Genomic DNA, 26,716 nt, shown 5'->3' with positions numbered 1-26,716 from the left:
AGTGTGATCAATATCAAGGACCAACATACTATGCCTCCTAAACATCTAAAATCCTCTACAAATGCTGCAACACAGACAAAACCTAATATATAATGAAAGAAATGAACAAAAAATGTACAAGCCTTTTTCTTTATTTACAGCACACTTCAGGCTGGAAAAAAAAGAAGACAGGAGCATTGCTGCAGGCCTCAAGAAAAACTGCCTGCTATGTGAACAGTGCAGGAGAGAATATATGCAGTCTTTTAAGCCATGCACATCTCTGCTGCTGCCAGGAAACAGCACAGGCAGCAGTGGGAATGGCTCCTTTATGTTACATGAAAAGAGTTAAGTATTTTACTAAAATACAAAACTACTACGATTTAAATATTGATTCACGTTTTGAGACTTAATGGTCATGCCAGAACACATGCTTTACTCAAAAAAAAAACTAATCTAGGCTTTCACATGAAAGGGACAGTTAAAATACTGACATACCTTTACAGTGGTTCCATTTGCAAATTCTAACCTTGGGCCCATCCTGGTAGTTTCCCATAAACTGATCACTCCTTGTGCTGAAAATTTGCTTAAAACAAAGGCAAGAGACTTACTATGAGTCTCATGATCAACAAAGTGGCTCACACAAAGCCTACCCCTCTCGTGGACTCCCCAAGGTGAGAACTTACAGATGGGACACACAATTTGTGCATCTTGAAAGAAAGGGCAACATCGAGGCTAGATAAGATTTCATTTTGGAAAAGATAAAATATTGAACCAACCCTCTTAATATCCTCTATGCATTTGATGATGTAGCTCCTTTTGATTGCCTCTTTCACTGCATAAGCATCACTGAGGATTGTCAGGTGCTCCTCCAAGGCCTGCTGGATAAGACTACACGGTAACGTTGGAAGATGAGCCAGCTCCCAAAGTACCTCCAGAACCTGCAGGAAGAAGGGCAAAGATAGTCAGGACCTAGGAAATACAGAGGCTAGAAACTCTACATTTAATATACCAAAAGTCCAAAGGAAAACCCATTCACTTGCCTTGCCAGTGGTTGTTTCCACTCGAGCTTCTCGGCCGATGCGTCCGATGAGGCTCAGCAGCTTCTGCCTCACTCGGTCACTCTCTGTCTCCCAGCTCTGGACAGCAAAAAAATCACCATTAAAGCACCACTGTCAGGCTGTTACATCTCCAGTGTACACAAAAATATAATCCACAATTGCTTTACTGCAGGAAAATTAAAATACAAACAAGTAATTTTTCCGCCAAACCTATTTCCTTATTTCTGTTGCCGGGAGTTACAGCACTAATTTGCTCAGCTCTTTTTCAAATACCATTAGGGATTAAATACAATAATAAAGTCTCACTTTAAGTCTCTTAGGACTGGCTACCTAATGTACTTAAAATCCAAGTCAGTTAGCAATACTGTAGCAGATCAGGCTTCTGGGTGAACACAAAAATTAGTAGTAAAAGTGTTATTTTTTTAATAGCAAATTTTACATTTATTTAGAAAATACAAATGTATTCAAGGCATTTGCCTTTCAATAGGCTGGATGCATAAATGCACCTCATCAATTCTGTTCCTAAGGAATGTAAATTCATGTGACAACTTACCTTTTGGATTAGAACAAATAAGTGATTGAGTTGATCAGAGCTAAACTTCACAGCAGCTGCAGCAATAATAGTATGTATATTTTCAATCACAGTGGAGGATTGTCCTGACTGAAAAGGAGGAAAACACAAGAAGGTAGAGCTTTAACCCAAACAAGATAGATAAAAACCTTCACATAAGCATTATTCTACTATTCACACTAATGAGTGAGAATAGCAGCTCTTGACATGTTAGAAACACAAATTCAGAGTAACTGTCTGTGCTCCTTTCCCTGGCTGAGAAGTCTTTGGAAGTAATTGTAAAGCAGAAAAGTACATGTCTGCCATCATTACAGCAGCTTCAAGCTGCTGCAGTGGCAGCAATACAAACATCACCTTTTCTATTGCTTGGTGAAATTCACGTGTGGGGTGTTGAATTTCTGACACTCTCCCAGGCTTTACTCAAAAGTGAGCAATACAAAATCTCCTCCCACATGGATGGGAGCACCATGGTAACAGCAGCCGGAGAGGGGGAGGAAATACTACTTTTTATTAAAGAATAAAAGTGAGGGAGCTAGAATCACATTTCAGCTCTGCTAAGCATTGAAGACTTGCTACCATGCCACACACACACTGCAGAGCTGACAGTGTTCAATGAGTTTAGTTTAAAACAACATTTGCACAGAGAAGAAAACCATTTCCTGCAGTGGAAGATTAGTTTCTGGTCAAAGTTTCCATGTGTCACTTGCATAAACACTCAAACCACCTTCCCCACACACTAACAAGTTGAATATCCTTCAAGTGAAGGCCAAAAGATGACTTGTCAGTCAATTATATGTATATACAGGAAGGTAAATTGGAATTCATACAGCTGGAGTTCACTCTCTTTAAAGCCACACTCTGACTTTAAATTCATAGCTCCAGCTACAAACATTTATATCCTAGTTTGGTCCAGACAAACATTCTTGTCACCTGTTTCAGGCTGACAACCTCTTATGCCAAATCAAATACTTCTGCAGCCCCTTAACACTTGCTGCAAAGAACTGAACTTCACCATAGGATTTAACAGCTGTGATACAAGAAATTGACAGGACACTTGATTTTACATGGTAAAGAAAGAAGTAGAAAGAAGTCTTTGCATTAATTATACCGCTAAAATCTCAACACCTCCACAATGCAATAAAGATGTATAAATTATTAAAAAAAAATCCCTTCACTGGAATGTTTGCTTTTGTAAGATAGCCTAAAAGCACCTGTCTAGTCTTGATTGCTTACCTGAATTCTCCAAATTTTAGTGAGCTCATCTAAAGATAATTTACTGCCCAGCAGTTCAATAATTCCCTTTATACGATCACAGTATTGCGCTTGATCTATATTACCTGTGAAACAAAGAAAGGCGACTAAATTAATATATTTCAAATGGTATTAGATACATTAAATTAATTTAAAAGAACAAGCCCTTTTAAAAGAGACAACAAAACTATCTTCATTTGAAAAGTTTTTCTTTCCTGTTACATACAAGTCTACCAGTACAAAGAAAAAGAACACGGCTTTTCCATTTTTATTTTGTTTTAATTCATACATCTGACAGCACACCTATAGAATGTTACTACTTGGGGAAAAAACCACCTCTTTTCTCTCTTTTACAAACTGAGAGTAAAAACCTCCAGGTATAGCAGAAGACATCTTCACAGATGTCAAACAGAGGACTAGATGACAGCAGCAGAATTTGTGTGATTTTCGTTTAATTGGGAGACAACAAAAACCTTTAATTCTTTGGTTAACAGTGCTCATGAAAATGTATTGAAAGGAAGAAATGAGATTTTTAAATTCATGTTCTTCAAAGCATATGCCAAAACTATTTGTGAGAATTCTTACCTTCCAGAGCAATCGACAGGACCGAATTCTCCACGAGCCAATTTAGCAGTCGGTCTGTGTCTATTGCATTCTTCACTGACTTGGAGACAGTGCTGTCTTCTATTAATTTTGTTACCTAGAAATTGCAAAACGTGAGATTCTAACAAAAAAATTCCCACCTGCCTCATACACATACACAATGAAATCTATTCAAAAAGGCCTATGATGAAGCTTAAGTGTGAATCCTGAAATTCTTTGAGTACAGAAGTGTTTGGGATTTTTTGGGTTGGTTGTTTTTGGTGGTTTTTTTTGTTCACTTGCTTGTTTTTGTTTTTTAGTAAGCTGTTTAAAGGCAAATTCCTAACCAAAAACACCATGTCATCATTCTCTGATGCAGCAGAATCTTGTTCTGAGTCTGACACAGAAAAGCTGGCCTGTGCTGCCAGGTATCTTTCTACAGATATGCCAGAATTAGGTTATATCAGACTTCTGCTTGTTACACTCAAATCAGTGTCCTATTTTTTATCCAATACTGAACTGATACAGTGAATCCTCACTCTAGGGAGAAAGAGCACATTTCTGCTAAAACCTTCAAAAGCTGCACTTTTATAAATTCACCACGGATATGCAGCATTTATGATTAAGAACCAAACAGCAATGAGGTTTAACATCTCAATTTTCTCATAAGGAGAGAAAGAAAAAAGCAGAAAAGATGGACTCTGAAACACTACAGTGTCCACATACAACTGTAATAAAAAACCACAATTATGTAGTGCAATGACCTGATATGAGTAGACTATGACATCAATATAGCTTTAAGTTCCATTTGGGTTTTTTCCATTTCCTCTCAACAAAAGGAGAAAAAAGGGATATGCCACAGGATGCTCAGGATTATCCCAGAGTGAATATTCAATGAATAACATAGACCACTGCTTATAAATCAATCTAAAATTCCACTTCTTAGTATAGTGCACTACTCAAACTATACCCAACTGGGAGGCCTTGCAGTGGCCACCATTATAAACAACTCCTGTCATTTTAACTTGTTTTGGTGTTTATTACAACTGGAGCTTCTGCTAAGGCAACATAATTAGTAAGGAAATATTGCACTATCTCTTTTTTAAGGCTGTGGTTTCAGTGGCTTGTTAACAACCCATCCCACCCAAACACATGCACTTGTGCACACATTCAGACAGACAAAAAGCCAACCTACTTCTTTGAGGGAATTCATTTTTGCACTGAAGTGGGGGGATTTCAACATGCGCAGCAGAATGTCCAACCGCAAGTCATCGACCGCCGTGACCAGGTCAGGTTGGAAGCGCATACACAGCAGTTTGATCCCAGACAAGAGCTCAGGGATACTCACCAGTCTCTGTTTAAAACGAAACAAAATTTTAAAAAAGGGACTAATAGAGGCATTGGTATTTTTGCTATTCTGCTACAGACTTCAGTGATTTGCAAAGAGAGGGTTTAGTGACCAAACAGATTTGTTTAATCTATAGAACACAGTATCTGGTACTTCTGAAAGTATTACTGGTACACTAGAAATTTTAAGACAATGAAACCTTTGGTTAAAGCTTCAGATTTGGTACAGTAAATTGTTCTCCTTTAGTTCCACTACCTATGAATACTTTTCTGTTAAGGATGAAAAATTTAAATCTAAGTAAAAAGCCAACGCAATTTAATAGAACTTGAATGCCAAATTCAGGGTAATGCAGGAAGTAGCCACAAGTTACTCAGGCACTTTACCAACAACTACCAAATTCTCAGAAGCAAACAGCTAATGCAACAGTAATATCAATTTAACTGACTGAAAGAGAGTAAATATCTTTGAGTCAGAGAAGTGAGCATTCAGCATGCTGTACAAGGGGACAAACAAAACCAAACAACTGATAGCAACAGCGGCAAAATATTTTAAAAATGGTCATAAATCAGATATTTACTGAAAAGGGTAATGAATGGAATGGGGTAAATACATTTTCTTCTCTGTCTTTCAGTTAGAATTCATAACAGGTTGTATTCTTGCCAGTGAAAAGAAAGCTATTGCTCTAGTTTACATTGACAGCATTTCCAAGACACGCAGGAAGTTCTTCCTAAATATTTAATATGTAAAACATTACCTTGTCTTTCAAGTCCTTCTCTTCTACATTCTGTACATATTTAATCATTTTATGAATGACTGGATCCAGCATGGGCTAAAGAATGTGAGAAAAGGCATGACAATCAGTTTAATGTTTCCTGAAATCAATTAAATTACTCGACAGACCACAGCAGAGGAACTACTTAGCTGAAAGCTCACCATTACCTTAGACATAAAGGAACACCTACAACATACATAAAACTAGCTAAGTCCAGGGAAAAAAAAAGCAATTAGAGTAAGAACCCATTTCAGACCACTGTAATGCACAGAGAGACAGATCAACTGCCCTCTAAAAATGCAGCAGTTTTCAGGTGCATGTGCTTTTCTGACTCCCAGGGGGCTCTAAACTACAACCTCTTATTTAAAGTCTGTCAGTCACTTAAGTCAACAGTTTTTGGTGGTGAGGGCAGGTGTGAAGACTGGAGTAGATTTGCACATACAAAAAGATTCTGGTGAATTTTTAACTCTATCAGAATTTTTGCAGTGTAAATTCTCATTTCCACGTGCTTGATCTCAGCCAGGAAGTTAAACTAAATGCAAAATCCATCCATCAAGCTGGATTTTCTTCCCACATGGTTTCTACTGATGAAGCTTACTAATGGCAGCGGTAAAGCTTCTGACTGCTGCAGATGTAGATATATGACTACAGATCACTGCTTAGAAAATTAATCTGAACATTGTCTGAGCCCTTTATTCATCACCTCAGGATGCTCAAAACGGTTCTTGTACTTTCTGCAACGTGAGGCTTGAAAGCTTTTCAAATTAGTCACCAGTTTCACACCAACACAGTTGGAAATGAATTTTCAGTCCTCTTGTAAGTCATAACAAAGACATTTTACCTGTACTACAGAAGAGTTAAGATATTCTGCACAAACTCCAAATGGTTGAACTAATGCCGAGATTGCCTGAAAGAAAGACAGCGAGTATTTAGGTGCATATTGAAGAAATCTTTTCATAGTTAGTAATCTGTAGCTTAAAAGGGAAATGAAGGTGAACAAGTATTATTTATCTCATTGTATATTTCCAGTCATTTGCTACGACTGTTTTTGGTGTGCAAGTCCTTTACAACAACACATGGTTTAAGAAAGATTTACTCTATGGCACACAGTAGAGTATGTGCTATGTATTATATATGGCATACAGTATGTGTTATATATTTTTGTCTGAAATGAAAAATGCCTTCCCAGTTTTCACTAATTTCAGTCCTCCCATCACTCTGTTGAGTGTTCTCTGACAGATCCTGTTTCAGTCACAGAAATAAACAGACGGAAAGGAACATATCACATTTTGCTTGCTCTCTACAGCAATCAGAAGTGTGAATGCAAAATTTAAGGTTAAAGCCATATGGCAAATTTCTTTCCCAAAGCATTACGTGGGAGAAAGCTTTTGTAAATGTGTCATATACATGTCAAGATCTCTTCAATGCATGATTTTAAAGTGGTATCTATAGTCAAGAAATTAAATGTTTAAAAGTATTTGTTTGCCAATAAATAATATCAAAATCAGTTTCTTTTTACACTGGATCAAGAATTGTGGAACTGAGTGTGCAGCAGTGCAACCCAAGGCTCAAATTAAGTGATGTTGACCCAGATTTCCTTCCTAAGCAAGCCGTTATTAATCATTAAACAAAGTCAAGTCAAAGCTTCTATCACAGGACTGGGATGTAAATCAAGTTTTCCCTTATTCTTCTCTCAAGCTCACATATGAACCTATCTCTATATAAAGCAGAAAACATCAATATCCAAAGAAAAGAAGTTGAATTATCTCCAAGTGGCATGCCACTGAAAGCAGAGTGATTTTCTACTGGGGGACAAGGCTGCACATAACATTTTCCTTTAGCCTCCTCATTCTCCAACATTTGAAAGAACTGGAAGTCTTCTGAATATAGGTTAGGAAGCTAAAACTAGCCAAGTTAGACTTCACAAAAAATCGTTTAGCTCTGTTGAACCAGTCAGTTTTAAGACACAGCTCTTGAAAAGTTGTTTAGGATTAGACACTGTCTGTCTTCCTAAGGATTTTTTTCCTTAAACAGTGATTTCTATAACAAATGACAGAAGTCAATTCACTTGCAGCTAAATGCAGGCACAGGTGCAGTAAACAGAAATCCAGGGACATGCTGATGAACATACAATGAAACTACTTTGGCTGATGTCTCAGCAGAAGGCTGAATGCTAGCAGAAAGGTACACTAATTTCTCCATTTTTCTGTGAAGTCTCAGTAGCTCTCCAGTCAGGATTCTTATGTACAACCTCATTTGACCTCCAGCCTGACAGCACTTCTCCAGGGCTCTGTGGGAGTGTTGCTCTGGTACCAAAGAAAAGGTAAAAGCACTGCCAAAAGGGACACTGCTGGTTCTACATGAAGGGTGCAGTGGAAAGGGAGAAGTCTCATGACAGAAGATGGACTTACCCCAAGTTCAATATCTTCAGAATTGAGTTTGGATTGAATTGCTGAAAATCCACCCAACTCTGCAAACTGAAATAAAACAATCAGTATTACACAGTGAACTACAATATTTTATCTTTTAAATAAGAGATCCTAGAAAATACTCCACTGACAGTTCCTGAGATGCCAACAAGTGTCCTTTACCATGGAATTTTCAAAAGAATATTTATATTTTCGTGGGAACTCAGGGACACACTGGGGAATGCAATGCAATTATACATGGTACCAGAGTTTAAAAATCAAGCTAGAAACTCTGTCTGGAGTGAAAATAAGGAAGAAAGGTAGACCACATACAGCAACAGCTGACTGGACTGGCATTTTTGATTGGGGGACCTTTGATTGCAGTCCCAGCTGGGCTTTCAAATTCCTCTAGTCACAGATACCACATCAGGAGGTAAAGGTGCTCAAAGGAGAAGGCAGCAATTCAACAAGATGTATTTTACAAGGCAGGATTAAAATCTTAAACTATTTTTTGTGCTTGTCAGAAAAGTGAGGAGTGAAAAAAACAAGTCAAGGCAGGGTGGGGGGTCGGGAGAAGAAATTATCTCTGAAGACCAATGAATTCAAGTGACAAACAACAATTCTGGTTTACGTTTACCTACCCTGTTTACCAGATCCACCAGCCACCCATGAGGTTCCTTGAACAATAAGAACAATAACAAATTAATAGCTGCAGCATCAATGCTAAACATTTATCTTCTGAAACAGACATTTGGAAAGACATGTTCAGCCCATTAACCCACACCTCAAATGGATGTACTACTACCCAAATAAAACAATGCTTGTAACAGCTACTTTATTAAGTGTAGCTGGAGCTCTGGCTGGTTGTCACGAGCATCATCCTGTTTTGGACTCTGCTTGACATCACTGCCCATGTGCTGTGGCAACAGTTCACACTGTGGCTGCTGACTCACAAGTAAGTGTATTTATAGCACTGTAGCAGTGTGGAACATTACTGAAGCACCTTTCCCAAAGCAGCAGATGTAGAATTTTCTTGCTATGGTCATAAACTTGTTTCCTGAAGGAGAAAATCAACTCCACTGATGTTGTTTTGGATCCACTCATCTGCAATAACCGTGACAAGACACTGCAAACCTCAAAAACTGCCTCCTTGCCACTGTGTCTGAGTTGAAGATATTGTATCCTTGGCTGTCAGAAAAACCTGAATCCTCTACTAGAACTGAACACTTGGTCATTTCACACTCCTGGTCATTTCACACTCAACAACCAAACAGATGTCAGTCAGATACACAGGTCCACCCGTTGTGTGCTTCATGTCTAAAGCAACACACAGATTGTTGTGCTGCTTTAGACATGAAAGTACACTCATGTCTAAATGTAGCCTCTAACAGAGAATTGGAACAATTTGAGAGCACAAATTAATGTCTACAGACCAACATACACTCAACAACTCTTTGCTATAATTCTTGGTGACATATTTAAACTTTGTGTTATAAATGCCTACTAATCAAACAATCTTATCTGAAACAAAGACATCCACCCTAAAATTGGTTTTTAGGGCATGGCCATACTTACCTTCTGAAAAGTGGATATGGGTGAGACAGCATGCATGTTCCCCTCCCCAAAGACTTCTGCCCAGTTTCTCTGGCACACCTTCATTCGATTCTTGAAATGATATTCGTTGTCGGGATTAAATGCCTTGAAAGAAAAGCCCATGGCAATGAACAGGTGGCTTATGCCAGTTTCAAAACTTATCTTGATAATATTTGACTGTTTCAGTTGAGCATTCTCCCTGCTGAGAGTTAAAGATCTAGCAAAAGATAAACACAAGCCCCCTGCTCCTGCCTCTCAGATGTCACCATGTGAAGTATTTTGAAGCTTTTATTCTGTGTAGACAATATGTAATAACCCTGTGAGCCAGAGGTCCATAAAACAGGGAACTGAACTCAAAACATCAGTTTTAAAAAATAAACAGGAAAGTGACAAAAATGTGTTTTATTTTTTTGAACTGCTAGTTTTCAGAAATTTTGAACAGTATCCACTCCTTTGAATTGCATATTGGATGTAAAACACCTGCAGCAAGCAATGGCTGCAGATTTTGAGACAATAAACTACAACTTACACAGCTGGAAAAAGCATCAGCTGCATAAATACAAAATGCCAATTATCCAGATATAAGAAACAGCAACACAGAGTCAAATACCATTGTAAGCACACCAAGCAGGCCCACGGGGATAGGATCTTGTTTTACTCTTTCTGCAACCAGGTCCACCAGCAGCATCAGCATGTTGTAGATTCCTTCATGGATTTCGGTTCCCCACTTGTGAACAGCACTGGATGTCAACAGCTAATAAAAAAAAAGTGAGTTTTAAAAAGTTTGAGTACAATCACAAAACAGGAGAAATCTATCAGCTTCTGAAACTGTTTTCAGAGCAAATGTTTCCTTGGAGTTCACTCATCACTGTCTGGTGTGTTTTTCAGATGTTCTTTCTGCACTAATGGCTTAAGAGTTAATTCAATTTGTAATTTCGCGGAAGAACACCTTAAATCAGAGTTTATGACAGAAAATAAAATCTATTGAACTGTTTTCCATTTCCATGCACTAGTAGAGACTGTAACCTTTGCAAAGAACAACTAATATGAAACTAATCTGTTTGCAGATTGAACACACATCTATTAAATCTTGAAAGTACAGCCACAAAGCTGCACTGATTCAGCTGAGGTAACCATTTACCAATTCACACTTTCTGAGCAGCTTCTATTGGAAAACAAAGCACATGTACCACGAAGAGAGAAGTATTTAATGCTGCTTCCACCTACTTCAACATGTTATTTAAATCTGGTTTAATGATTGTTTATAAAGGACACCTGGCTGCCATCTGCAAACTTCATTTAACTTCTGCTGTCAGAACAGAAGCAGATAAAAACTTAGTCGTTTAAATACAATAACTTAATCGTTTAAATACAATTACTTTTTGTACCATTAATAGTTTCTTGCAAATATTTCAACAAATTGTAATTCAGCCCATCCTGAATTTAGATTTCTACAAATTATCCTTCTGGAGAAACAATGTACATTGTTTCTTTCATATGCAAAAATATCAAGTATATAAAACTATGGTATGGAAGATTAGTACACTGATAACTAAATGGAAAAAGAATTTTTCCCTTGAATTTCTACCTTCCTTAAATATGATTATATTTGCAGTATTTCAACACTAGGACAGAGTAACTTTTTAAAGGGTATGTATGTGTTTTTATATATATAGTCTAAAAACTGGGCAGGAAATTTAGGCAATACCTAAAGTGGATGGAATAGTGTGAAGTCAATTAGTTTGGGGAGCTCTGTAGAGAAAATTCCCTACAGCCCAGAGAAACGCAGGGCATCAAGCACTGAGGTGAAAGATAAAACTCCAAATGGATTGTGAAAAGAATTTAGCAACCCTCTGAAGAAATAAGAGAAAGAATAGTTAATGGAAATCTGGTCATGAACTTGCCACCAGTGGCCATAACCAAGGGTCTTTAAACCTCTCTTTGGGCTCTGGTTATTACTACAGGGTTCCTCATTTAAGGGGAAACAAAAGAAAAGGAGCTATGTGTTAAAGTTGGCCAGAGTTACAGAACTGGGACCTTGTATGATTTAAATGTAAGTCCCTATGATTTTAATGTAGGAAAATAATTTGAGTGTGAGTTTAATCTAAGAACCCACTCAGTAGCTCCCTGAAGTCTGGATTACAAAACACTATTTCCAGCACGAACAATGCAAAGAAACATTGAACTGACATACTTTGCCTACTTACCTTTTTAAATGCTTCAGGCATGCATCTGTCCATAAATCTCTTGCAATTCTCATCAGAATCAGAAAGACCTTTATGGAAAGGAGAGTGATTTTTAACAGTATTTTAAAAAAATTAGTTTTTAAGATGACCTCAGGGACCTTGTTGCAAGTTTTTAGGAGCACCAATCCAAACTAGCTAAATGTGCTACTGTTCATTCACAACTGGCATGCTTTTTAAGCCACAAAAAACATGAGTCAAGAGAATCTGCCATTCAGAACTAACAATTAGTTTCCCAATACTTTTTACAACTTCTTCAAGGATTATTCGCACCGTAAGAACTTGTAAACTTCAGAGTTTACAATTCGTACATTACTGATGCTTCATAGGCTCTGTCCAAAATAAAACTAAAGCACAGCCTTTTAACACAGATTAGAAACAAAGAAGCAAACCAGAACCACTTAACAACTTCTATTCTTCCAAGAGATTACAACATTCCTTTAGTCTGCCATCAGGCACGACTGAAAAAACGATCTTGTACTCTCATTGTACAGCAGTTGTTGGGTGTGGTGCCTCCATAGCACTCTTAACCCCAGCCAAAGTGCTGAATACAGAAGAGTCAAATTCGGGTCTAATGCAATATAAGCATTTCTCCCGGGAAAAACAACCACTTATACAAGCATGGTACAAGCAGCGATTGAGATGACAGCTTGTTTTTATGAATGGAAAATAACCAGCACAAGGAAAAAAAAAAAGAAAGAGTCAGTAATTTGGCTCTGAAAAGATGTAATTCCAAAAATCATTAGAACATAAAGAAACACGTGCACCACTTTTTAAAAGAAAAAAAAACCTTAAGTAAACAAATTACTTCAGAGAGAAAGAAAAGAGATCAACGTTGGTTTTAAAGCATTGCGTAGAACAGTTCACTGTTAACCTCTTTCCTGGAGATGTGATCACTGTGCAGGGTGTGAGTAAACAGCTGCAAGAATAAAGTGAAGACACAACTGCCCCACGTTCTGTTGTGACACCCTTAGAACTGATAATCTGTGTATTTGTGGAAATGGAACTTACCCAGTCTTGCCAGGTAGGTGGATGCAATTAGGCACTTGCCTAGAGACTCCTCCCGCTTGTAGGGTATGGACCAGTGATCTGTCAAAACTCTGCTCTCCAGTTCATACAAATTGGTTGTTGGAAACTCAATTCCTTCACCAGAGCAATTCCCATTTTCATCATTTTTCTGTGGATGGGGAAAAAAAAAAGTTCAAGTGAAAACAGTTTCTTAGACACATTAAAGCGTTTAGAAAAGGCAGCTGTGCTTGTAACAAGCATGTCAAATTCTCAACCCTGAGGCTGCTTGTGTTTTTCAAAGTAGAATTTATTATTTCAATTTGAAGGGATTACATACCTGGATGTATTTAGTGCAGGTGATAACTACTACGTTTACATAACTAATTGCTAACTAATTGCCTGTTTAAGCGGCAAATCTTGTTCCATAGCATATCAGATCCTAGAGCCAAGTGATAAGTACTTCCTGTCCCTGTGAGACTGTAGAGTACAAATTTTGATCTCCATAGATCTGAATAATAATCCTCTGTTCAACAACTGCTGTAGAATATGGGAATCATTTATTCTAAGGCAAGTCCATTTCACCCCATCACATTAAGAAATACAGGACACTGTTCCAGTACATTAGGATTTTTTTTTTTCTACTAACTAATAATCTAAAGAAAAATATAGCTGTTCAACAAGGTAATGTAATTGTCCTTCTCCCGAAGTTATAATGAGTAACTGGCAAATATTCTGGAAGGTAAGAGGGAAAAGGCAAGCAGATGACTGCAGCTAAGCTTTACAGATTTCCTTGCTAGAGGCATTACAGAGCAGCTATTTCTGTGTACAGGACACAGAATTACCCCCTGCCCTCCACTTAGTGCCATATGAGGTAACTGTTTCAGCAGTGCCAAAGAAAGAGCAGACAAGTTATTCATTTATTTTCTTTTGTTTATTTTTTAACCTCCCATAGATGTCAAGTACCCAATGTGTCAAAGAGTTCACATGGACTACCTTTCCCTGCCTCCACAAGAGCAGGCAAAGCAAGCAGGAGAAAGGACAGAATGTCTGGATCAGGCCTGGCAGTGAGCAGGAGCTACTGATGGAGACAGTGGAAAACAAGAGCAGTGATGGTAACAAGATCCCACTGAGAAAGAAGCCAGGGACATGGAGGGAGGGAGGAAGGACAAGCAGGAATTTGAATTTGTTTTACTTTTGAAAGTAAATTTGTTTTACAATTTGAAAATAAAAACTAGACGGTGACAGGAACAGGAATGGAACAACTAGAAAAGAATAAACCAAAAGAAAGAACTGAACTCTGAAGGAGATGGTATACAAAGAATGAAATCAATGTATGCACACGAGTGTGCTTCCAGATCTCTCATTGCACTTGCTATTTGTAGGATTAGATCTGTATTAAAAAAAGTAAATGTGTCATTCACTTTCATAATGGTTCAAAAATATTAAGCCAAGGGAACAGCAATTGTACAGAGCTTAACCTTTAAAGTTCATGGACTGCATGTGGGCTGGACTTACTAACAGGTTGTGGAGAGCAGCAGTACAATTTCACTGAATAGAACACAAAAAAGTGCTTAGCAAAAACCACACAAATGTGTTTGGGAAACAAAGTGCCACCTTTCTCCAACCTCATACTAAACATTTAGTCCTCAGTTTGTGTTTATAGAAAGTTGTACTTTAGCAAACCTGAGTATAAGCTTCTGAAACTGTGGTCACCTGATCCAGCACTGTGCATGGAAGCCCAATGTAATTCCCATCTAGCAAATCACACTCTCTTTAAATACCTTGGGTTTTTGAGACGTTTGAAGGTCTAGATTGAAAGACATTGAAATGATTTAGAAGCATTTTTTAGGAAATAAAATTAACTGTTCATTAAACAGTATACATCTTCTGTATAGAACACCCATGCAGAAAACAAAACCATTTCCTACAGAAAACAATGTGCAGTTCTAAAGAAAGTGCCCACAGTAACAGAACAGGAATGAGCTTTCAGTAAAATAAAGGCAGACTGAGAATAATATAAACACCAAATTGCTGGGTGTTCAACAATTGCAGTTCAGCCTGCAATTTGTAGCCAAGGAAAGCAACATTTCAACAAATGTTACAGAAACAGCTACAGTCGCTTCACTCCCTGGAGGAAAGTGTCCACATTAAATAAAACCAACGCTAGCAACTGATACATTAAGAGGCGCAGAATAGCAATGAAGATCTTCAACTGCAGCTGAAAAACTCCACTTGTTCTTCTGTTTTCCCATCTGCATCCAAGCAATGCTGCTCTTTAGTTACCTGTTTCCACACAAGTGATTGCCAGAATCCATGGTACAAAAATTCATATGGAAAGAGTGAAATAACACTTGTTCTTCACTGTACATTCAGGACCCACATTATCATGAATTGTGCTTAGGAAATGTCTGGCTTATTGCTGGATTGAGTCTACCAACAATGCAGTGAAAAAAGATGGTTTTACACAAAAAATGAGGGTGGTATTTGGAATATTGCCCTAGTAATAATGGGAGCTATTTGCATTGAAGGAGCACACTCTTGGCACATTTCAGTAATTAAGAGGCAATGAGGCTTCTTGCTTGTCAGTGCTCTACTACTAAAACCATGTGCAGAAAGTATCAAGTTCGTTTATTAATTTTAGAACATGTCACAACCACACAGCTTCACAGCTACTGTGAAACCTGTGACAGTCTCAAATACACACCCAGGCAGTTTAAAACTCAAATTCCCTCTCAAACCATTAATAATTTTAACACTCTGTATTTCTGGGAGATTACAGCTATGTTCATGTTATATTAGTGCAGACTGAGTGGAGTTTCTTACAACATATCTACCATGAGAAACAGTCTCTTCAAAGACTTACTGCTGCTCTTTCATAATTAGTGTCCTTCTGCACATGAAAAAAAAAGCCCAAACTATTCACCACCCAACTTTTAAATCGATTTGGGCATTGCTCTTTAAAGTGAGGGATTTATTACCAGCAGCTGCTGCAGCAAGGTGAAACGTCAGCTCAATTCTTGCATAATCTTATGTTGGCTGGAGATCCTGCACACAGATCTCACACTCCAACACAGCCTGGAGAACTCACTTGATGTGCTGACACTCACAAATGCACAAATACCCTGAACATGAATCCACAATTAATGCTCTGTAACTGGGGAGCTCAGAAACTGTCACAGCAAAATCAACAGACATGGGTCCATGAAATAAAGAAAAGATTTTTCAAGAAAAACTATGGCATGTGTGAAAGTAAATATGATACAAGGTCACGTCAGCCTCCCAAAAAGTGGTTTTCTGAATCTCGTCCTTGGGGAATTATGTGGATTTTGTATCAGGACTCAGCAATTCTGGCTGAACAGATTTAACACTGGACTGCCCCCTGACATGCTAAGGATTTGTAGGGATGCTCTTCCATAGAATAGCAAAAAGAAAACAAAAAAAACCCCACCCCTAATTCCTGGTAACTAATGTATCATCCAAACTGTCTAAAAGTCTGTAACAATCACTGTTTTCTGCAGCAGAAAGTCATGTTGCACATCACAAATCTGTGACTGTTTCTGCAGCTGAAATACTGAGACCAACAAACTTTTGCTGGCAAACCTTTAATATAATTTTCCATGCCTTCTGATATATCTCTTATTGCACAAAAGCCCTGAAGATCCCCTCATTCTAACAGTCTTGACTCTTCTGGCTTATTTTCAAGGTGTGAAAATGCAGTTATGGCTAAACGAACACGCAGGATCCCAGGAGAAATACCCTCCCAGGAACAGATTCAAGCACTGATTCAAGACTCCCTCTCTGGGGACTTGGCACCTCCTAGAGCTGCTTGCAAGGCTGAATAAACAAAAATTGTTCAACATCTGATCAATAAAGCATTGCTTAAATCCGTAGTATAAAATCTTCTATTGAACAGTAACACAGAACAAAGATTAGCACAAAACGTGAAATATGAATTAACGTTAATTGCCAAAAGGTCACAGTTCATAGCTTCAAAATGTATTCATGCAGTATTCAGCTAATTAACTCATCAAACACTGTTTAACTAAAGCCACTGACAGTTCCCATACCAGTCACTTTACATAAAATAAAAGGAGTTTAAGACTTGTTTTGATTCTAATTGGCAGTCTTAGTAATGAAATTACAGTCAAATTATAATTGAAATTCGTTAATTTGATTTTGATAGGAGGCTACCAACAGAATCTATTATCACCAGAGCTAAGTCACATTATGAGCTCTTGAATCTAGTATAACTTAGGAAATAAAACCCCAAAGTCACGTTTCTTTGTGATCCTGCTGCTTTTCTTTCAGCAAGCAGAAAGATCAGACTTTCTAAGACACCAGCAGACCAAGCAGTTACCTGCATCCTCAATCCTCTCTAAGTGATTATCACAAAATAACCATCATTTTATAGCCAAGAGTACAGATTTTTGATGTTTCATTGCATTGTTTAAAAAAAAACAAACCCACAAACCCTTTTCACTACGTACCAACAAACAGGATTACATTTAACTGTTCCGAAAAGCAGTGATGAAAAAAATACATAAAGCCAGAATTAGCAAAGATTTTAGGTCCACCTTTCAGTTTTTATCACAGACACAGTCAACATAAATCAATTTTTCAATGCTTCAGCTTCCCCAGCTGCCAAGTCTCAGCAGGGATGCTCCCCTCTGCCACAGCACCACTCACAAGTGTTTGCAGAGCACTGCAATGCTCAGGTGGAGGCAAGGTGAGAGAAATACATCAAATACCCATAAAAATAGAGCATTTCTCTCGTCTGATGTACTATGCCCATCAATTTGTGGGAGAAGCTATGAATCCTGAAGTCATGACCTGACAGTCCCTCCCTCTGCCAGATTATTGACTAAAGCAGCTTTTACTTTCATGCCTGGATGCCAAACCTTTTTTAGTTTTAATTAACTCCTGAAAGGAGGATATTGTTACCTAGAACTGAAACACATGGGTAAGAATTCAAAGACTTACAAACAACTCAAAGCTGGTTTTTTTTTTTTTGCTCCTTGCACTCACACATGAACACTAAGAACAAGGTATTGAACGTTTAAAAAAATTATCATATTTCATACCTGTAACCCACTTGCTTTTTACAAACTGGTACTCCAAAAGCTTAAAGAACTTTCAACTCTGTTAAGTAGCAGACATGGGAACAAAATTGGAGTATTTCCTAGTGCTTATTCCTGCACTCAGATCAAACCCATTGGACTCACAAGGCTAAGAGAAAGCTTGGTATCTTCTTGTGAATACGTCAGTATTAGTAAGACTCACACAGTGGTGTCATGTATGGAATTTCCACATTATGTTTCTTATCTGGCAATAAGAAAACCCACTGTGATTTCCTGAATGTTTTACTGACAAATAGACATTTACCTGCAAAGTCTTGTCAGAGTTTTTAGCTGTTTTAAGTTCTGAAGAGATAGAGCATCTCATCTTTGAATTTTCATCCACAGAAATATACCTGCATGCAAAGAATCTAAGTGCAGCAACAGATAGGAATGTTCTTTGTCATTTATGTTCTGCTAAGAGAATATAAGCTTTTTGGTGAGATACATGGATGTTTTGTTTCATTCTTTTTGCATAGAAATGAAGCATCTTAGTTCAAATTTTTTACTATGGGCTACTTTACACAAACAAATGCAGTCTTGTAGTAAGAAAAAAACACTAGTATTTTGCCACATTAACATAAAAGAATGATACTAATCTATTACTAAAGGAAAATAAATCCTCCTTTACAGACTCCACCAAACTGCAGTTGATTTGGACTCTCATCTCATCATATAGATGCCCTAAGAAAACTCCCATTTATTTACTGAGCTTTCTCACAGAAAGTTTTAGACACTGACCTTAACTGAGAGCTGCACAAGGACACCACCAAGAATGCATGTTTAAACTAAACCCTTAGGAGTTGTAAGGGATTATAACAAATTATAGCCACAAAAATCCTATGGCTCCATCTTCCCTCTGCCTCCCATCTCTCACCCGTGTAAAACTGGGAATAAGGACACGATACGAATTTGAAAAATAAAAATAAATTCAGCAAAGCTGGAAATTAACTCAGAGTTTCTGAAAACATGGGTTCTACTCTCTCCCTGATTTCCAGGGTGATGGTGTGGTGTTACTAGGCAATACTCCCTGATGTACTTGCCTGCTTGTTCAGAGATAAACATAGTCCTGAGAGTCACAGCAAAACAAAACAACCGAGGCTCTGTAAAAATAGCACCTGAATTAAAACCTCCCTTTAACTTCAAAAATAAAAGGAGCCTCTTTGCCCTTTTATCCTGCTATTATCGCAGTATCCAGTGAAAACAGAGGCAGAGATCCACTACAACCACTTTTGGCAGTGTATTTTGAAGTCTGATAAGATGTAGGCGAGGGAGAGGTCATGGAAAGCACTGTTAGGAAAGGCATTCATAAGGAACCAGGAAAACACTTATCTTCCATGTGTTTTCACTACTGTCTGTGGATATATTTCAAAACTTACTCCATCAGTGTAACTACAACCAGCCAGACTCGGAGTTGACACCATTATTCCTCCCAACCCTAGAGTTTTCATAGCACAAAACCTCATGCTTGTTCCCAAATAACTCAGAATAACTTTGTGTGATATCAGATAAACATTGTGCTTTAAAACAACGAATCACAAATGCTTAACATTTCAGTACTTAAAATTAAGTCAATACTTGCATCTCCCTGTGCCAAAGCACCAAGAATTAATAGAGAAATGCTGCAGAACCACTACATAAAGTATTTATTGTAGCATTTTAGTGACCAAAGGTCAGGCTCTGGAAAGGAAAATTAATTCAATAATGCTTTAAATGCTACTGTTCTACAGATGTACAGTGATGTATAGTGAAACAGAAACCACAACTGACAAAGCAGCTGATTTTTACAGTGTATAATTCCAAAATTGTGACTAATATGAAAATAATCTTTAAATGCCTTTCAAGATCACTCTGCTGGGCATCAGAAAAGCCAAATTACACTGTTCCTTGTGAAGTAGTGAGCAGGAAGATCAAGTGGCAAGAAATAATGGGAACACTGGCTTTTAAAATTAGTTTTAAATTTCACCCCTGAAACATATATACCAAAGGCTACTCCTACAGCAGCACAAATACATGTTTTTTTCAAAATAAAGGCTTACAAAAGAAACAGCCACTTCCTCTTTGCCCTGCTCATACAAAGAGCTACTGTTCCTTAATCCAAAAGCAATCCAAATGATTTGCTGGAATTAACTTCTAACACTGGCTAATTTGTTTTTATTCTCATTCTTCCTCAGTATTTCACTTCCTTATTAAACAGCTGCCACAGAATAGCACTGTAAACTGGGAAGATGACCAGAAAATGCTTCCAGAGGACATTATACCAGAGACACTTCCTGCCCAGCTGAGAATTTGGCTGTTCAGAGCTGTCTCCCACCTTCACTGACCCTGCAGGCATCACCTTCACCAATGAACCAGTAATTACAGAGTGCTCCTCTCAATCCAGCAATTACTCTAATGATCACATTACATGATAATGACTTTGTGAGTTATTAAAAAAAAAAAAGCTCACATTTAAAATTAACCAGCTGCATCTCTCAGTATCACCCCTACTTCCCTAACTACATGGAGCATCTCTATTAGTCTGTGTTATAGCAAGAATGAAACCCAGAGTATTTTCTTTCAAATGCTTTCAAGGAAGTGTTAATGGAATCAGAACATAAAAAGAGGTTCCACACCAGGGCCACTCATTTTTGAAAACAGTGATGCTGAAAACCAGGAGTGCTAAAATACTAATTCCACTTGACATTCTGATGGCATCCAGCCAGGGACTCGATGCCAGAATCCACCACAGAGCTTTATTTGATTGCTTAATTGTTTTACAAGGCCAATTCGTAGACAAGCCACACTGTAAAACTTCCATGTGAGAATGCAAGAAATATTCACTTTTGCAAAGCTCAAGACTACTTACGACAGAGGAGACTGACTTTAAATGTACAGAACTGTAGCGTGAAATCCATCTCATTTGCTTGGAGACTAAATACCTTCTTTGTCTTTAAATAAATACAGCTCCTTCCATTCAAAGATCAAAGAACTTCACAAGCTTAACGTCCATGGCTCTCCTAATAAAGCACACCCCATTATCCTCATTTTACACATTAAAAGCTAAAGCAGAGGTTAAGTTCCACACCCACCGTGACGCAGCACATCTGTGGCAGAACTGCTTTCAGTCCTGAGCTTTAATAATGAGGAGAGGTAGGGTTTGAACACCACAGTTCTGCAGCATGACTAGTGAGAATGTTCCTGGCACTGGCACTCACTACAGTCGCCGGCCTGCTTTTTTGACAAAATCCCTTCTCTTGCAATCAAACAGCACCTCAAAGGCAATCTTGGACAAGTTTTATTATAAAACCTTACCTAGTAAAATCTGGCATGTGTGAGCTTTTGATCCAGTTCAACTGAAAAAACATAAATCAAAAGAGCACATGCTGAAGGGGACAGAAATAGCCAGAGGGTAATAGAATCTGTTCATCATAATTTAGCCAAAAGGTCACAGTAATGGCTCTCAGAAGCTGTTTTAAAAGCAAATTAAGATTATTTCAGTAAAGGTTATACCAACCACTGTTATTTGTTCTATATTTTTACCTGCCTCTTCTCACAATTTCAGGTTCTCCAGTCACAGTCCCTACATTTGTTTAGCCTGCTCTTCTCCATCTCACTCCTCTCAAACTCACTAAAGCCAGCAATTTTGGCACTCGTGGCAATTCGTGGACACACTGACAGACGTTGTCATCGCGCTCATTTATAGACTTGTCTTAAACGATCAGGATTTAGCAGCAGTTCATAAAACAGCTTATCTGTCAGTCAGATGAAGAGCTGAGCATGGCATCCTTCACCCGCCTCCCTCAGCACAGAATCACACCGTGACAATCTGCATGTTGCCTAAGGAATAAACACAGAAATCCCACATTCTTGCCAAATTGCACTTGCCAGATTTACTTCTGTCAACAGACATAAACAGAGAAGTTATGGCAAACACACAAAGTTACCTCTTGGAAAAGCAGGTGACCTCAGTCTATCAAAGTGGTTTGGTGTTGCAAAGGGCACAACTTCCAACCAGCTGTAAACCTAAACTGGAACTTCCTGCATTTTCAGGAAGGCTGCACAAATGAACTGAAGCCCCCCTTGTATTTCCAAGTTCATCTGGCCTTTTCCTTTTGATGAGTTGTGTGGCCATGCTACCAGCATCAATGCCAGAGGCACACCACAGCTATTAACCCAAAACAGAAACAATTGCATGCTCTTTGGGGAAACAGTGGCCTGCTGAAACTGAAGTTTTAACCTCATGAAATTGAAATTTATGCACATCAGCTCAAGCCTCACCCGGAAAGAAAGCACAGGGCATGTGTTGGGCCAGCTCACAATCCAGCTACATTGCTTCTGGGCCAGTTACTCCAAATTCAGGCTTCTTTAACACTTCCAGACAGCCCTGAGGACCAGCAGTCTGGACCACTGAAAGAGGATTCACACTGATTTTTACAATCTTATCTAAAGAAAACATGTTTTAACTAGCATGATATGTATCTGGTTGCTGTGCTCTTCTCAAAGAAAACCACTAGACAAGCCTTTCTTTGATCCACATGAATGCTGAACAGATTTTAACATTATGTAATAGAGACCAAATAAGCATATGCAAACATAATGGATTCATTACTGATTAGGGAAAATGTAAAGTGTTTAATCATTCATAGACCTATTATTATATGCATGCTAAAGTGTGCTCAGCCAAAAAAAGCATGCAAATTCAAAGAACCTGTTACACACATCTTGAAGAATGACTAAAGCATTCTTGTTATTTTTATATTATAACATCTAATCCCAACTTTTGTTCATGCAGTGTTAGACTGGAACATTTTACTCAGGGAAAAATTTCTGAGAATTCTTCTCTTGTGATTTATCTGCTGTTTATCTCCTGTCGCTGATATATAAAATCCAAAAATCTAGCACACCACTTCCTCCCCACTGAATAAAAGTTAAAACTGGTATTATGAAGAGAAGGAGGAATACACACTTGAAGAGCTGTTAGAAAGAGAGATTATACTGAGAGGAAGAAAACCAGAAATAACATCTGAATTACCACAAGACAGCATGGGGTACAATATGTTTCACCATAATGTGTATGACTACAATGAATAATATAGCTGCTTCTGCAATGGCTTTCTGTGCAGCTTCATATGCCATAAGCTTCTGCTGAATGGAAAACTACTGATTAACCTGATTAATTACTGATTAACCGCTTAAAGAATAGCTGTAGCTTATTAAATGTAATGCTAGATTACAACTGGAGAATAAAAAAACCCAAGAACTGATAATACATAGTTTCCCCCCTTTCATAACATGTATGCCAAAAGCTGTTAAGTTGTACTGCAGCGTTAGACAAATATGCACAGGCAACAATTCCAATCTCAGGACGTTTATAGATATAACTCTTTTATTACAAAAATACTGTTTTGCATACACGTGCAAGAGTTGACAGATGCTCATATGCAAATGAATCCAATTACTAAACTGAGGCATGAATTTATATAAAGTTTCATGCAGCAAGACACGTCAATCCTTCTGAAATGCCTGCTCTTTGCAGTGATTTACCTACATTGAAATGTTTTGACTTCCCTCCTGTGGGTTAACAAGAGCACAAGTCAGAGCAAACAAGAACGTGAGTGGCAAAGGAATCTATTATAAAGTGTAAGTTAGTTTGATCAGAAATATAGGATGAAATAATGGGGGGCAGCAGAATCCTCTGAGAGTTGTCAAAGTGCCACTTGCAATGGGAACAAGCGCAGGGAAAAACGTGCTTCTCTGAAGTTTACACTGACAGCTTCTCTTGAAATGCCACACTGACAAGCCAGACTGTCCCAACTATAACTCCATCCAACCCAAATGCCAACAAGAACTCTCATTCATTCTCAATCCTTCCCAGGAAAGGTTAGAAACGCTTCAGTCGGGGAAGTTTCACAGCAGCTCTGCTCCTGCGCAGCGCACGTGCCATCCCACAGATCACCTTACTCCACAAGCACACATCAGCAGCTTAGAGGAGCTCAGGATCTAACCCAGTTAATTCAGTGAACAGGATCACCTATCTTTATTCCGCAGCAGTGGACGTCAATATGCCGAGGCTACGGATACGGATGATCCGTGCAAGTGTAGTTACGCACCAGATACGCCCATGGATTCTTCAGAAATGTATTTATAGACACATACACATGCATGCACAGAAAGGGAGCACTTTTCTGGCACAGAAAACCCTCAGGATACTTTTCACTGAAGCCTGGGAGGGTGCATGAGGCTCCCTGGTTTTATTCACGAGCTTAAGCATCTGCTCTCGACCACTTCTTGACACAGAGACCATGCAAGGTGGCACTTTGGTCCCACACGGGGGCTTTCTGCTGTTATCACTCCCATGAGTCCCACAGGCTGGACACTACTAATTAGCTCTTTTCTTATAAGCACTCTGTGAAGTTTTGGGAAAAAGACCAGCAGGAGGAGAAGGCTTTATGGGAAAGCAGTACAAAACCGTTCCAGACAGCAAGAAGAGCACCATGAATGTATCTGCATGCTGAGGGGTTCAGAGTACTGCAAGAAGATGGAAAAGAGAGAAAAGCAAAACAGGAGGAAGGAGAGAACCTGGGAAAGGCTGGCATTCTCCAGCACCTCTATCTGCTTCTGTTTCATTTCAGATCACAGCTCTGAGTTAAAGCCCTGTTCTGAAAAACATTTGACCTCACCGCGTTCCTATTTCAGAACTTACGCTCAGCTTATCCAAATAGAACTGTATGTAAAGTCACACCGCGCTTTCCTTCACATTGTGCAAACAGTTAAAAAAAATAGACAGCCCTTAGTCACCGGGATTATGCAAGAAGGCACAAGAGGGGGAGCGAAAACTAGAGCCCTACGGTAGCCACACATTCCTGGAATGCCAAGGAAAACCCTGGGTGCGCTTCACCTTGCAGCGAGCGCAGGGAACGGGCTCGGGAGCGCGCCGGGCGGGCGGCAGGCGGGCAATGCGGGCGGATGAGGAGCCCCGGCCCGGGCAGTGACCGGCAGCTCCCCCGGGCACGTCCCGCCGCCCCCCGCCCGGGCCCGGCCAGCAGGGAGGCTGCGGGCTGCTCCCACCGCCCGGCGCTGCCCCGAGCCGCCCCGGGACCGCCCGCCCGCAGCTCACCTCGGTCTCCACCACTTCGTGGTACGCGGGCGGCGGGTCGAAGCCACCCCCGCCGCCTCCGCCGTCCCCGTCGCCGCCGCGGGGGCCCTGCCCGCCGGCGGGGGAGCCGTGCCCGCCCGGCGGGCCCTGCCCGCTCTCCATGGGCTCGTAGCCGCCGTAGTGCAGGCCGGGCCGCTCGTTGGTGAGCAGCGCCACGGCCTCGTTGATGTCGTTCTTGGCCAGGCGCAGGGCCTTGCGGATGGCGGCCGCGTCCGAGAAGCCCATGCAGAGCAGCGTGGTCATGTGCTGCTCCTCCTCGCTCTCCATGGCCGCGCCGGGCAGCGGGGCAGGCGGAGGAGGAGGAGGAGAAGGAAGGAGGAGGAGGAGGAAGAAGAGGAGGAGGCCGGGGGCGGGGGGGAACCCCCGCGGACCGAGGGGCGCCGGGCTCAGGCGCTGCCCGCCCCGCGCGCCGCCATGTTGCCGGGAGCGCCGCTCCCCTCCCGCCGCCGCCGCCGCGGCGGCAGCCCCGCCCCGCCCCCCAGCGCGCGCCCCGCCCCGCCCCGCCCCCTGCCCAGCCCGGAAGCGGCGGCGAAGCCTCGGCCGGGGAGCGCGCGCCGCGTGACGGGGGGAGGCGGTGGGGATGAATGGAGCGGCGTGGGAAGGGGGCGTGGCCGAGGCGGCACGTGAGGGCGGGCGGTGTTGAAGGGGGAGCGGGGATCGGGATGGGAACCGGGATGGGGATGGGCACCGGTGATCGGGATAGGAACGGAGATCGGGACCCTGGATGGAGACAGGAACAAGGCCGGGGGTGGGAACGGGAACGGTGATGGGGATGGGGATGGGGACCGGGACCGGGACGAGGATAGGGACTGGGGATGGGGACGGGGACGAGAATGTGGACTGCGATCGGGACCGGGGATAGGGACCGGGATCGGAACGAGGATGCGGACGGGGATCGGGACCGGGGATGGGGACCGCGACGAGGATGGGGACCGGGGATCGGGACCGCGCCCGCCACCAGGACCGCGATGGGGATGCTGGTGCCGGGACCGAGACCGCCGCCGGGACCTGGCGGTGCATCACGGGCTCGGCTGGGCTGCACGGGATGGGCTATCCAGGCCTCCTAGCGCTGCCGGGAGTGCTGCCGTTAATTACTGCTCTAATTAATGGGCAGGTGTCGGCGGGGCAGGCTCGGCACGGCGGGGACGCGGTCACAGCGGGACGCTCATGCCCGGCGGGGCTGGCTGGGCCAGCGTGCCCTTGGCTGCGGGAACGGGGTCGGTTTTAAGAGCAAACAAAGTCCCGGCCCCTGCTGACACTTCCTGCCCCTGGCAGGTGGGGTTGGAATGGAAGTGCTGGGAGGATGCTCTGGCTCCCGGGAGCACATCGTGGAGTTACTGGAATTACATTCTTTAAGGATGTAATATTAGGAAGGAACTCTTCTCTGTGAGGGTGGGGAGGCCCTGGCACAGGTTGCCCAGAGAAGCTGTGGCTGCCCCTGGATCCCTGGAAATGTCCAAGGCCAGGTTGGATGGGGATTGGAACAACCTGGGACAGTGGAAGGTGTCCCTGGCCATAGCAGGGGTTGGATCTAAATGATCTCTAAAGTACCTTACAACCTAAACCACTTTGTGTATACAGAATGAAGCAGAGGAAAATCAGGAAAGAATGATAAAATTCTAGTGCCTAAAGCAGAGAGAAAGTAGTATGT

The 26,716-nt window shown here is 40.8% G+C and overlaps 1 protein-coding gene across 3 annotated transcripts in view; it reads right to left on the bottom strand.

The window, feature by feature from the left end:
- Positions 1 to 25,512, bottom strand: part of USP24 (ubiquitin specific peptidase 24) — a 61,223-nt gene extending 35,711 nt beyond the window's left edge. For 2 of the 3 annotated variants that reach the window (XM_085067503.1, XM_085067504.1), the window contains exons 1-15: positions 25,027 to 25,510; positions 12,817 to 12,982; positions 11,770 to 11,837; positions 10,173 to 10,316; positions 9,545 to 9,667; positions 8,611 to 8,646; positions 7,973 to 8,038; positions 6,403 to 6,468; positions 5,544 to 5,618; positions 4,637 to 4,795; positions 3,445 to 3,559; positions 2,842 to 2,945; positions 1,591 to 1,698; positions 1,020 to 1,115; positions 756 to 917 (exon numbers count right to left, since the gene is read on the bottom strand). In XM_085067503.1, coding sequence (XP_084923629.1) covers positions 756 to 917; positions 1,020 to 1,115; positions 1,591 to 1,698; positions 2,842 to 2,945; positions 3,445 to 3,559; positions 4,637 to 4,795; positions 5,544 to 5,618; positions 6,403 to 6,468; positions 7,973 to 8,038; positions 8,611 to 8,646; positions 9,545 to 9,667; positions 10,173 to 10,316; positions 11,770 to 11,837; positions 12,817 to 12,982; positions 25,027 to 25,332 — 1,794 coding nt within the window. In that variant the 5' untranslated portion in view covers positions 25,333 to 25,510. Of the gene's footprint in view, positions 1 to 755; positions 918 to 1,019; positions 1,116 to 1,590; positions 1,699 to 2,841; positions 2,946 to 3,444; positions 3,560 to 4,636; positions 4,796 to 5,543; positions 5,619 to 6,402; positions 6,469 to 7,972; positions 8,039 to 8,610; positions 8,647 to 9,544; positions 9,668 to 10,172; positions 10,317 to 11,769; positions 11,838 to 12,816; positions 12,983 to 25,026 lie in introns of all 3 variants that reach the window. The other variant, XR_014853681.1, reaches the window with a different exon arrangement.
- Positions 25,513 to 26,716: the final 1,204 nt, after the last annotated feature.

Source organism: Lichenostomus cassidix, chromosome 8 (genome assembly GCF_008360975.1).
Source record: "Lichenostomus cassidix isolate B80296 chromosome 8, HeHo_3.0, whole genome shotgun sequence".
NCBI lineage: Eukaryota > Metazoa > Chordata > Aves > Passeriformes > Meliphagidae > Lichenostomus > Lichenostomus cassidix.
This window is presented reverse-complemented; position numbering and strand designations above follow the sequence as displayed.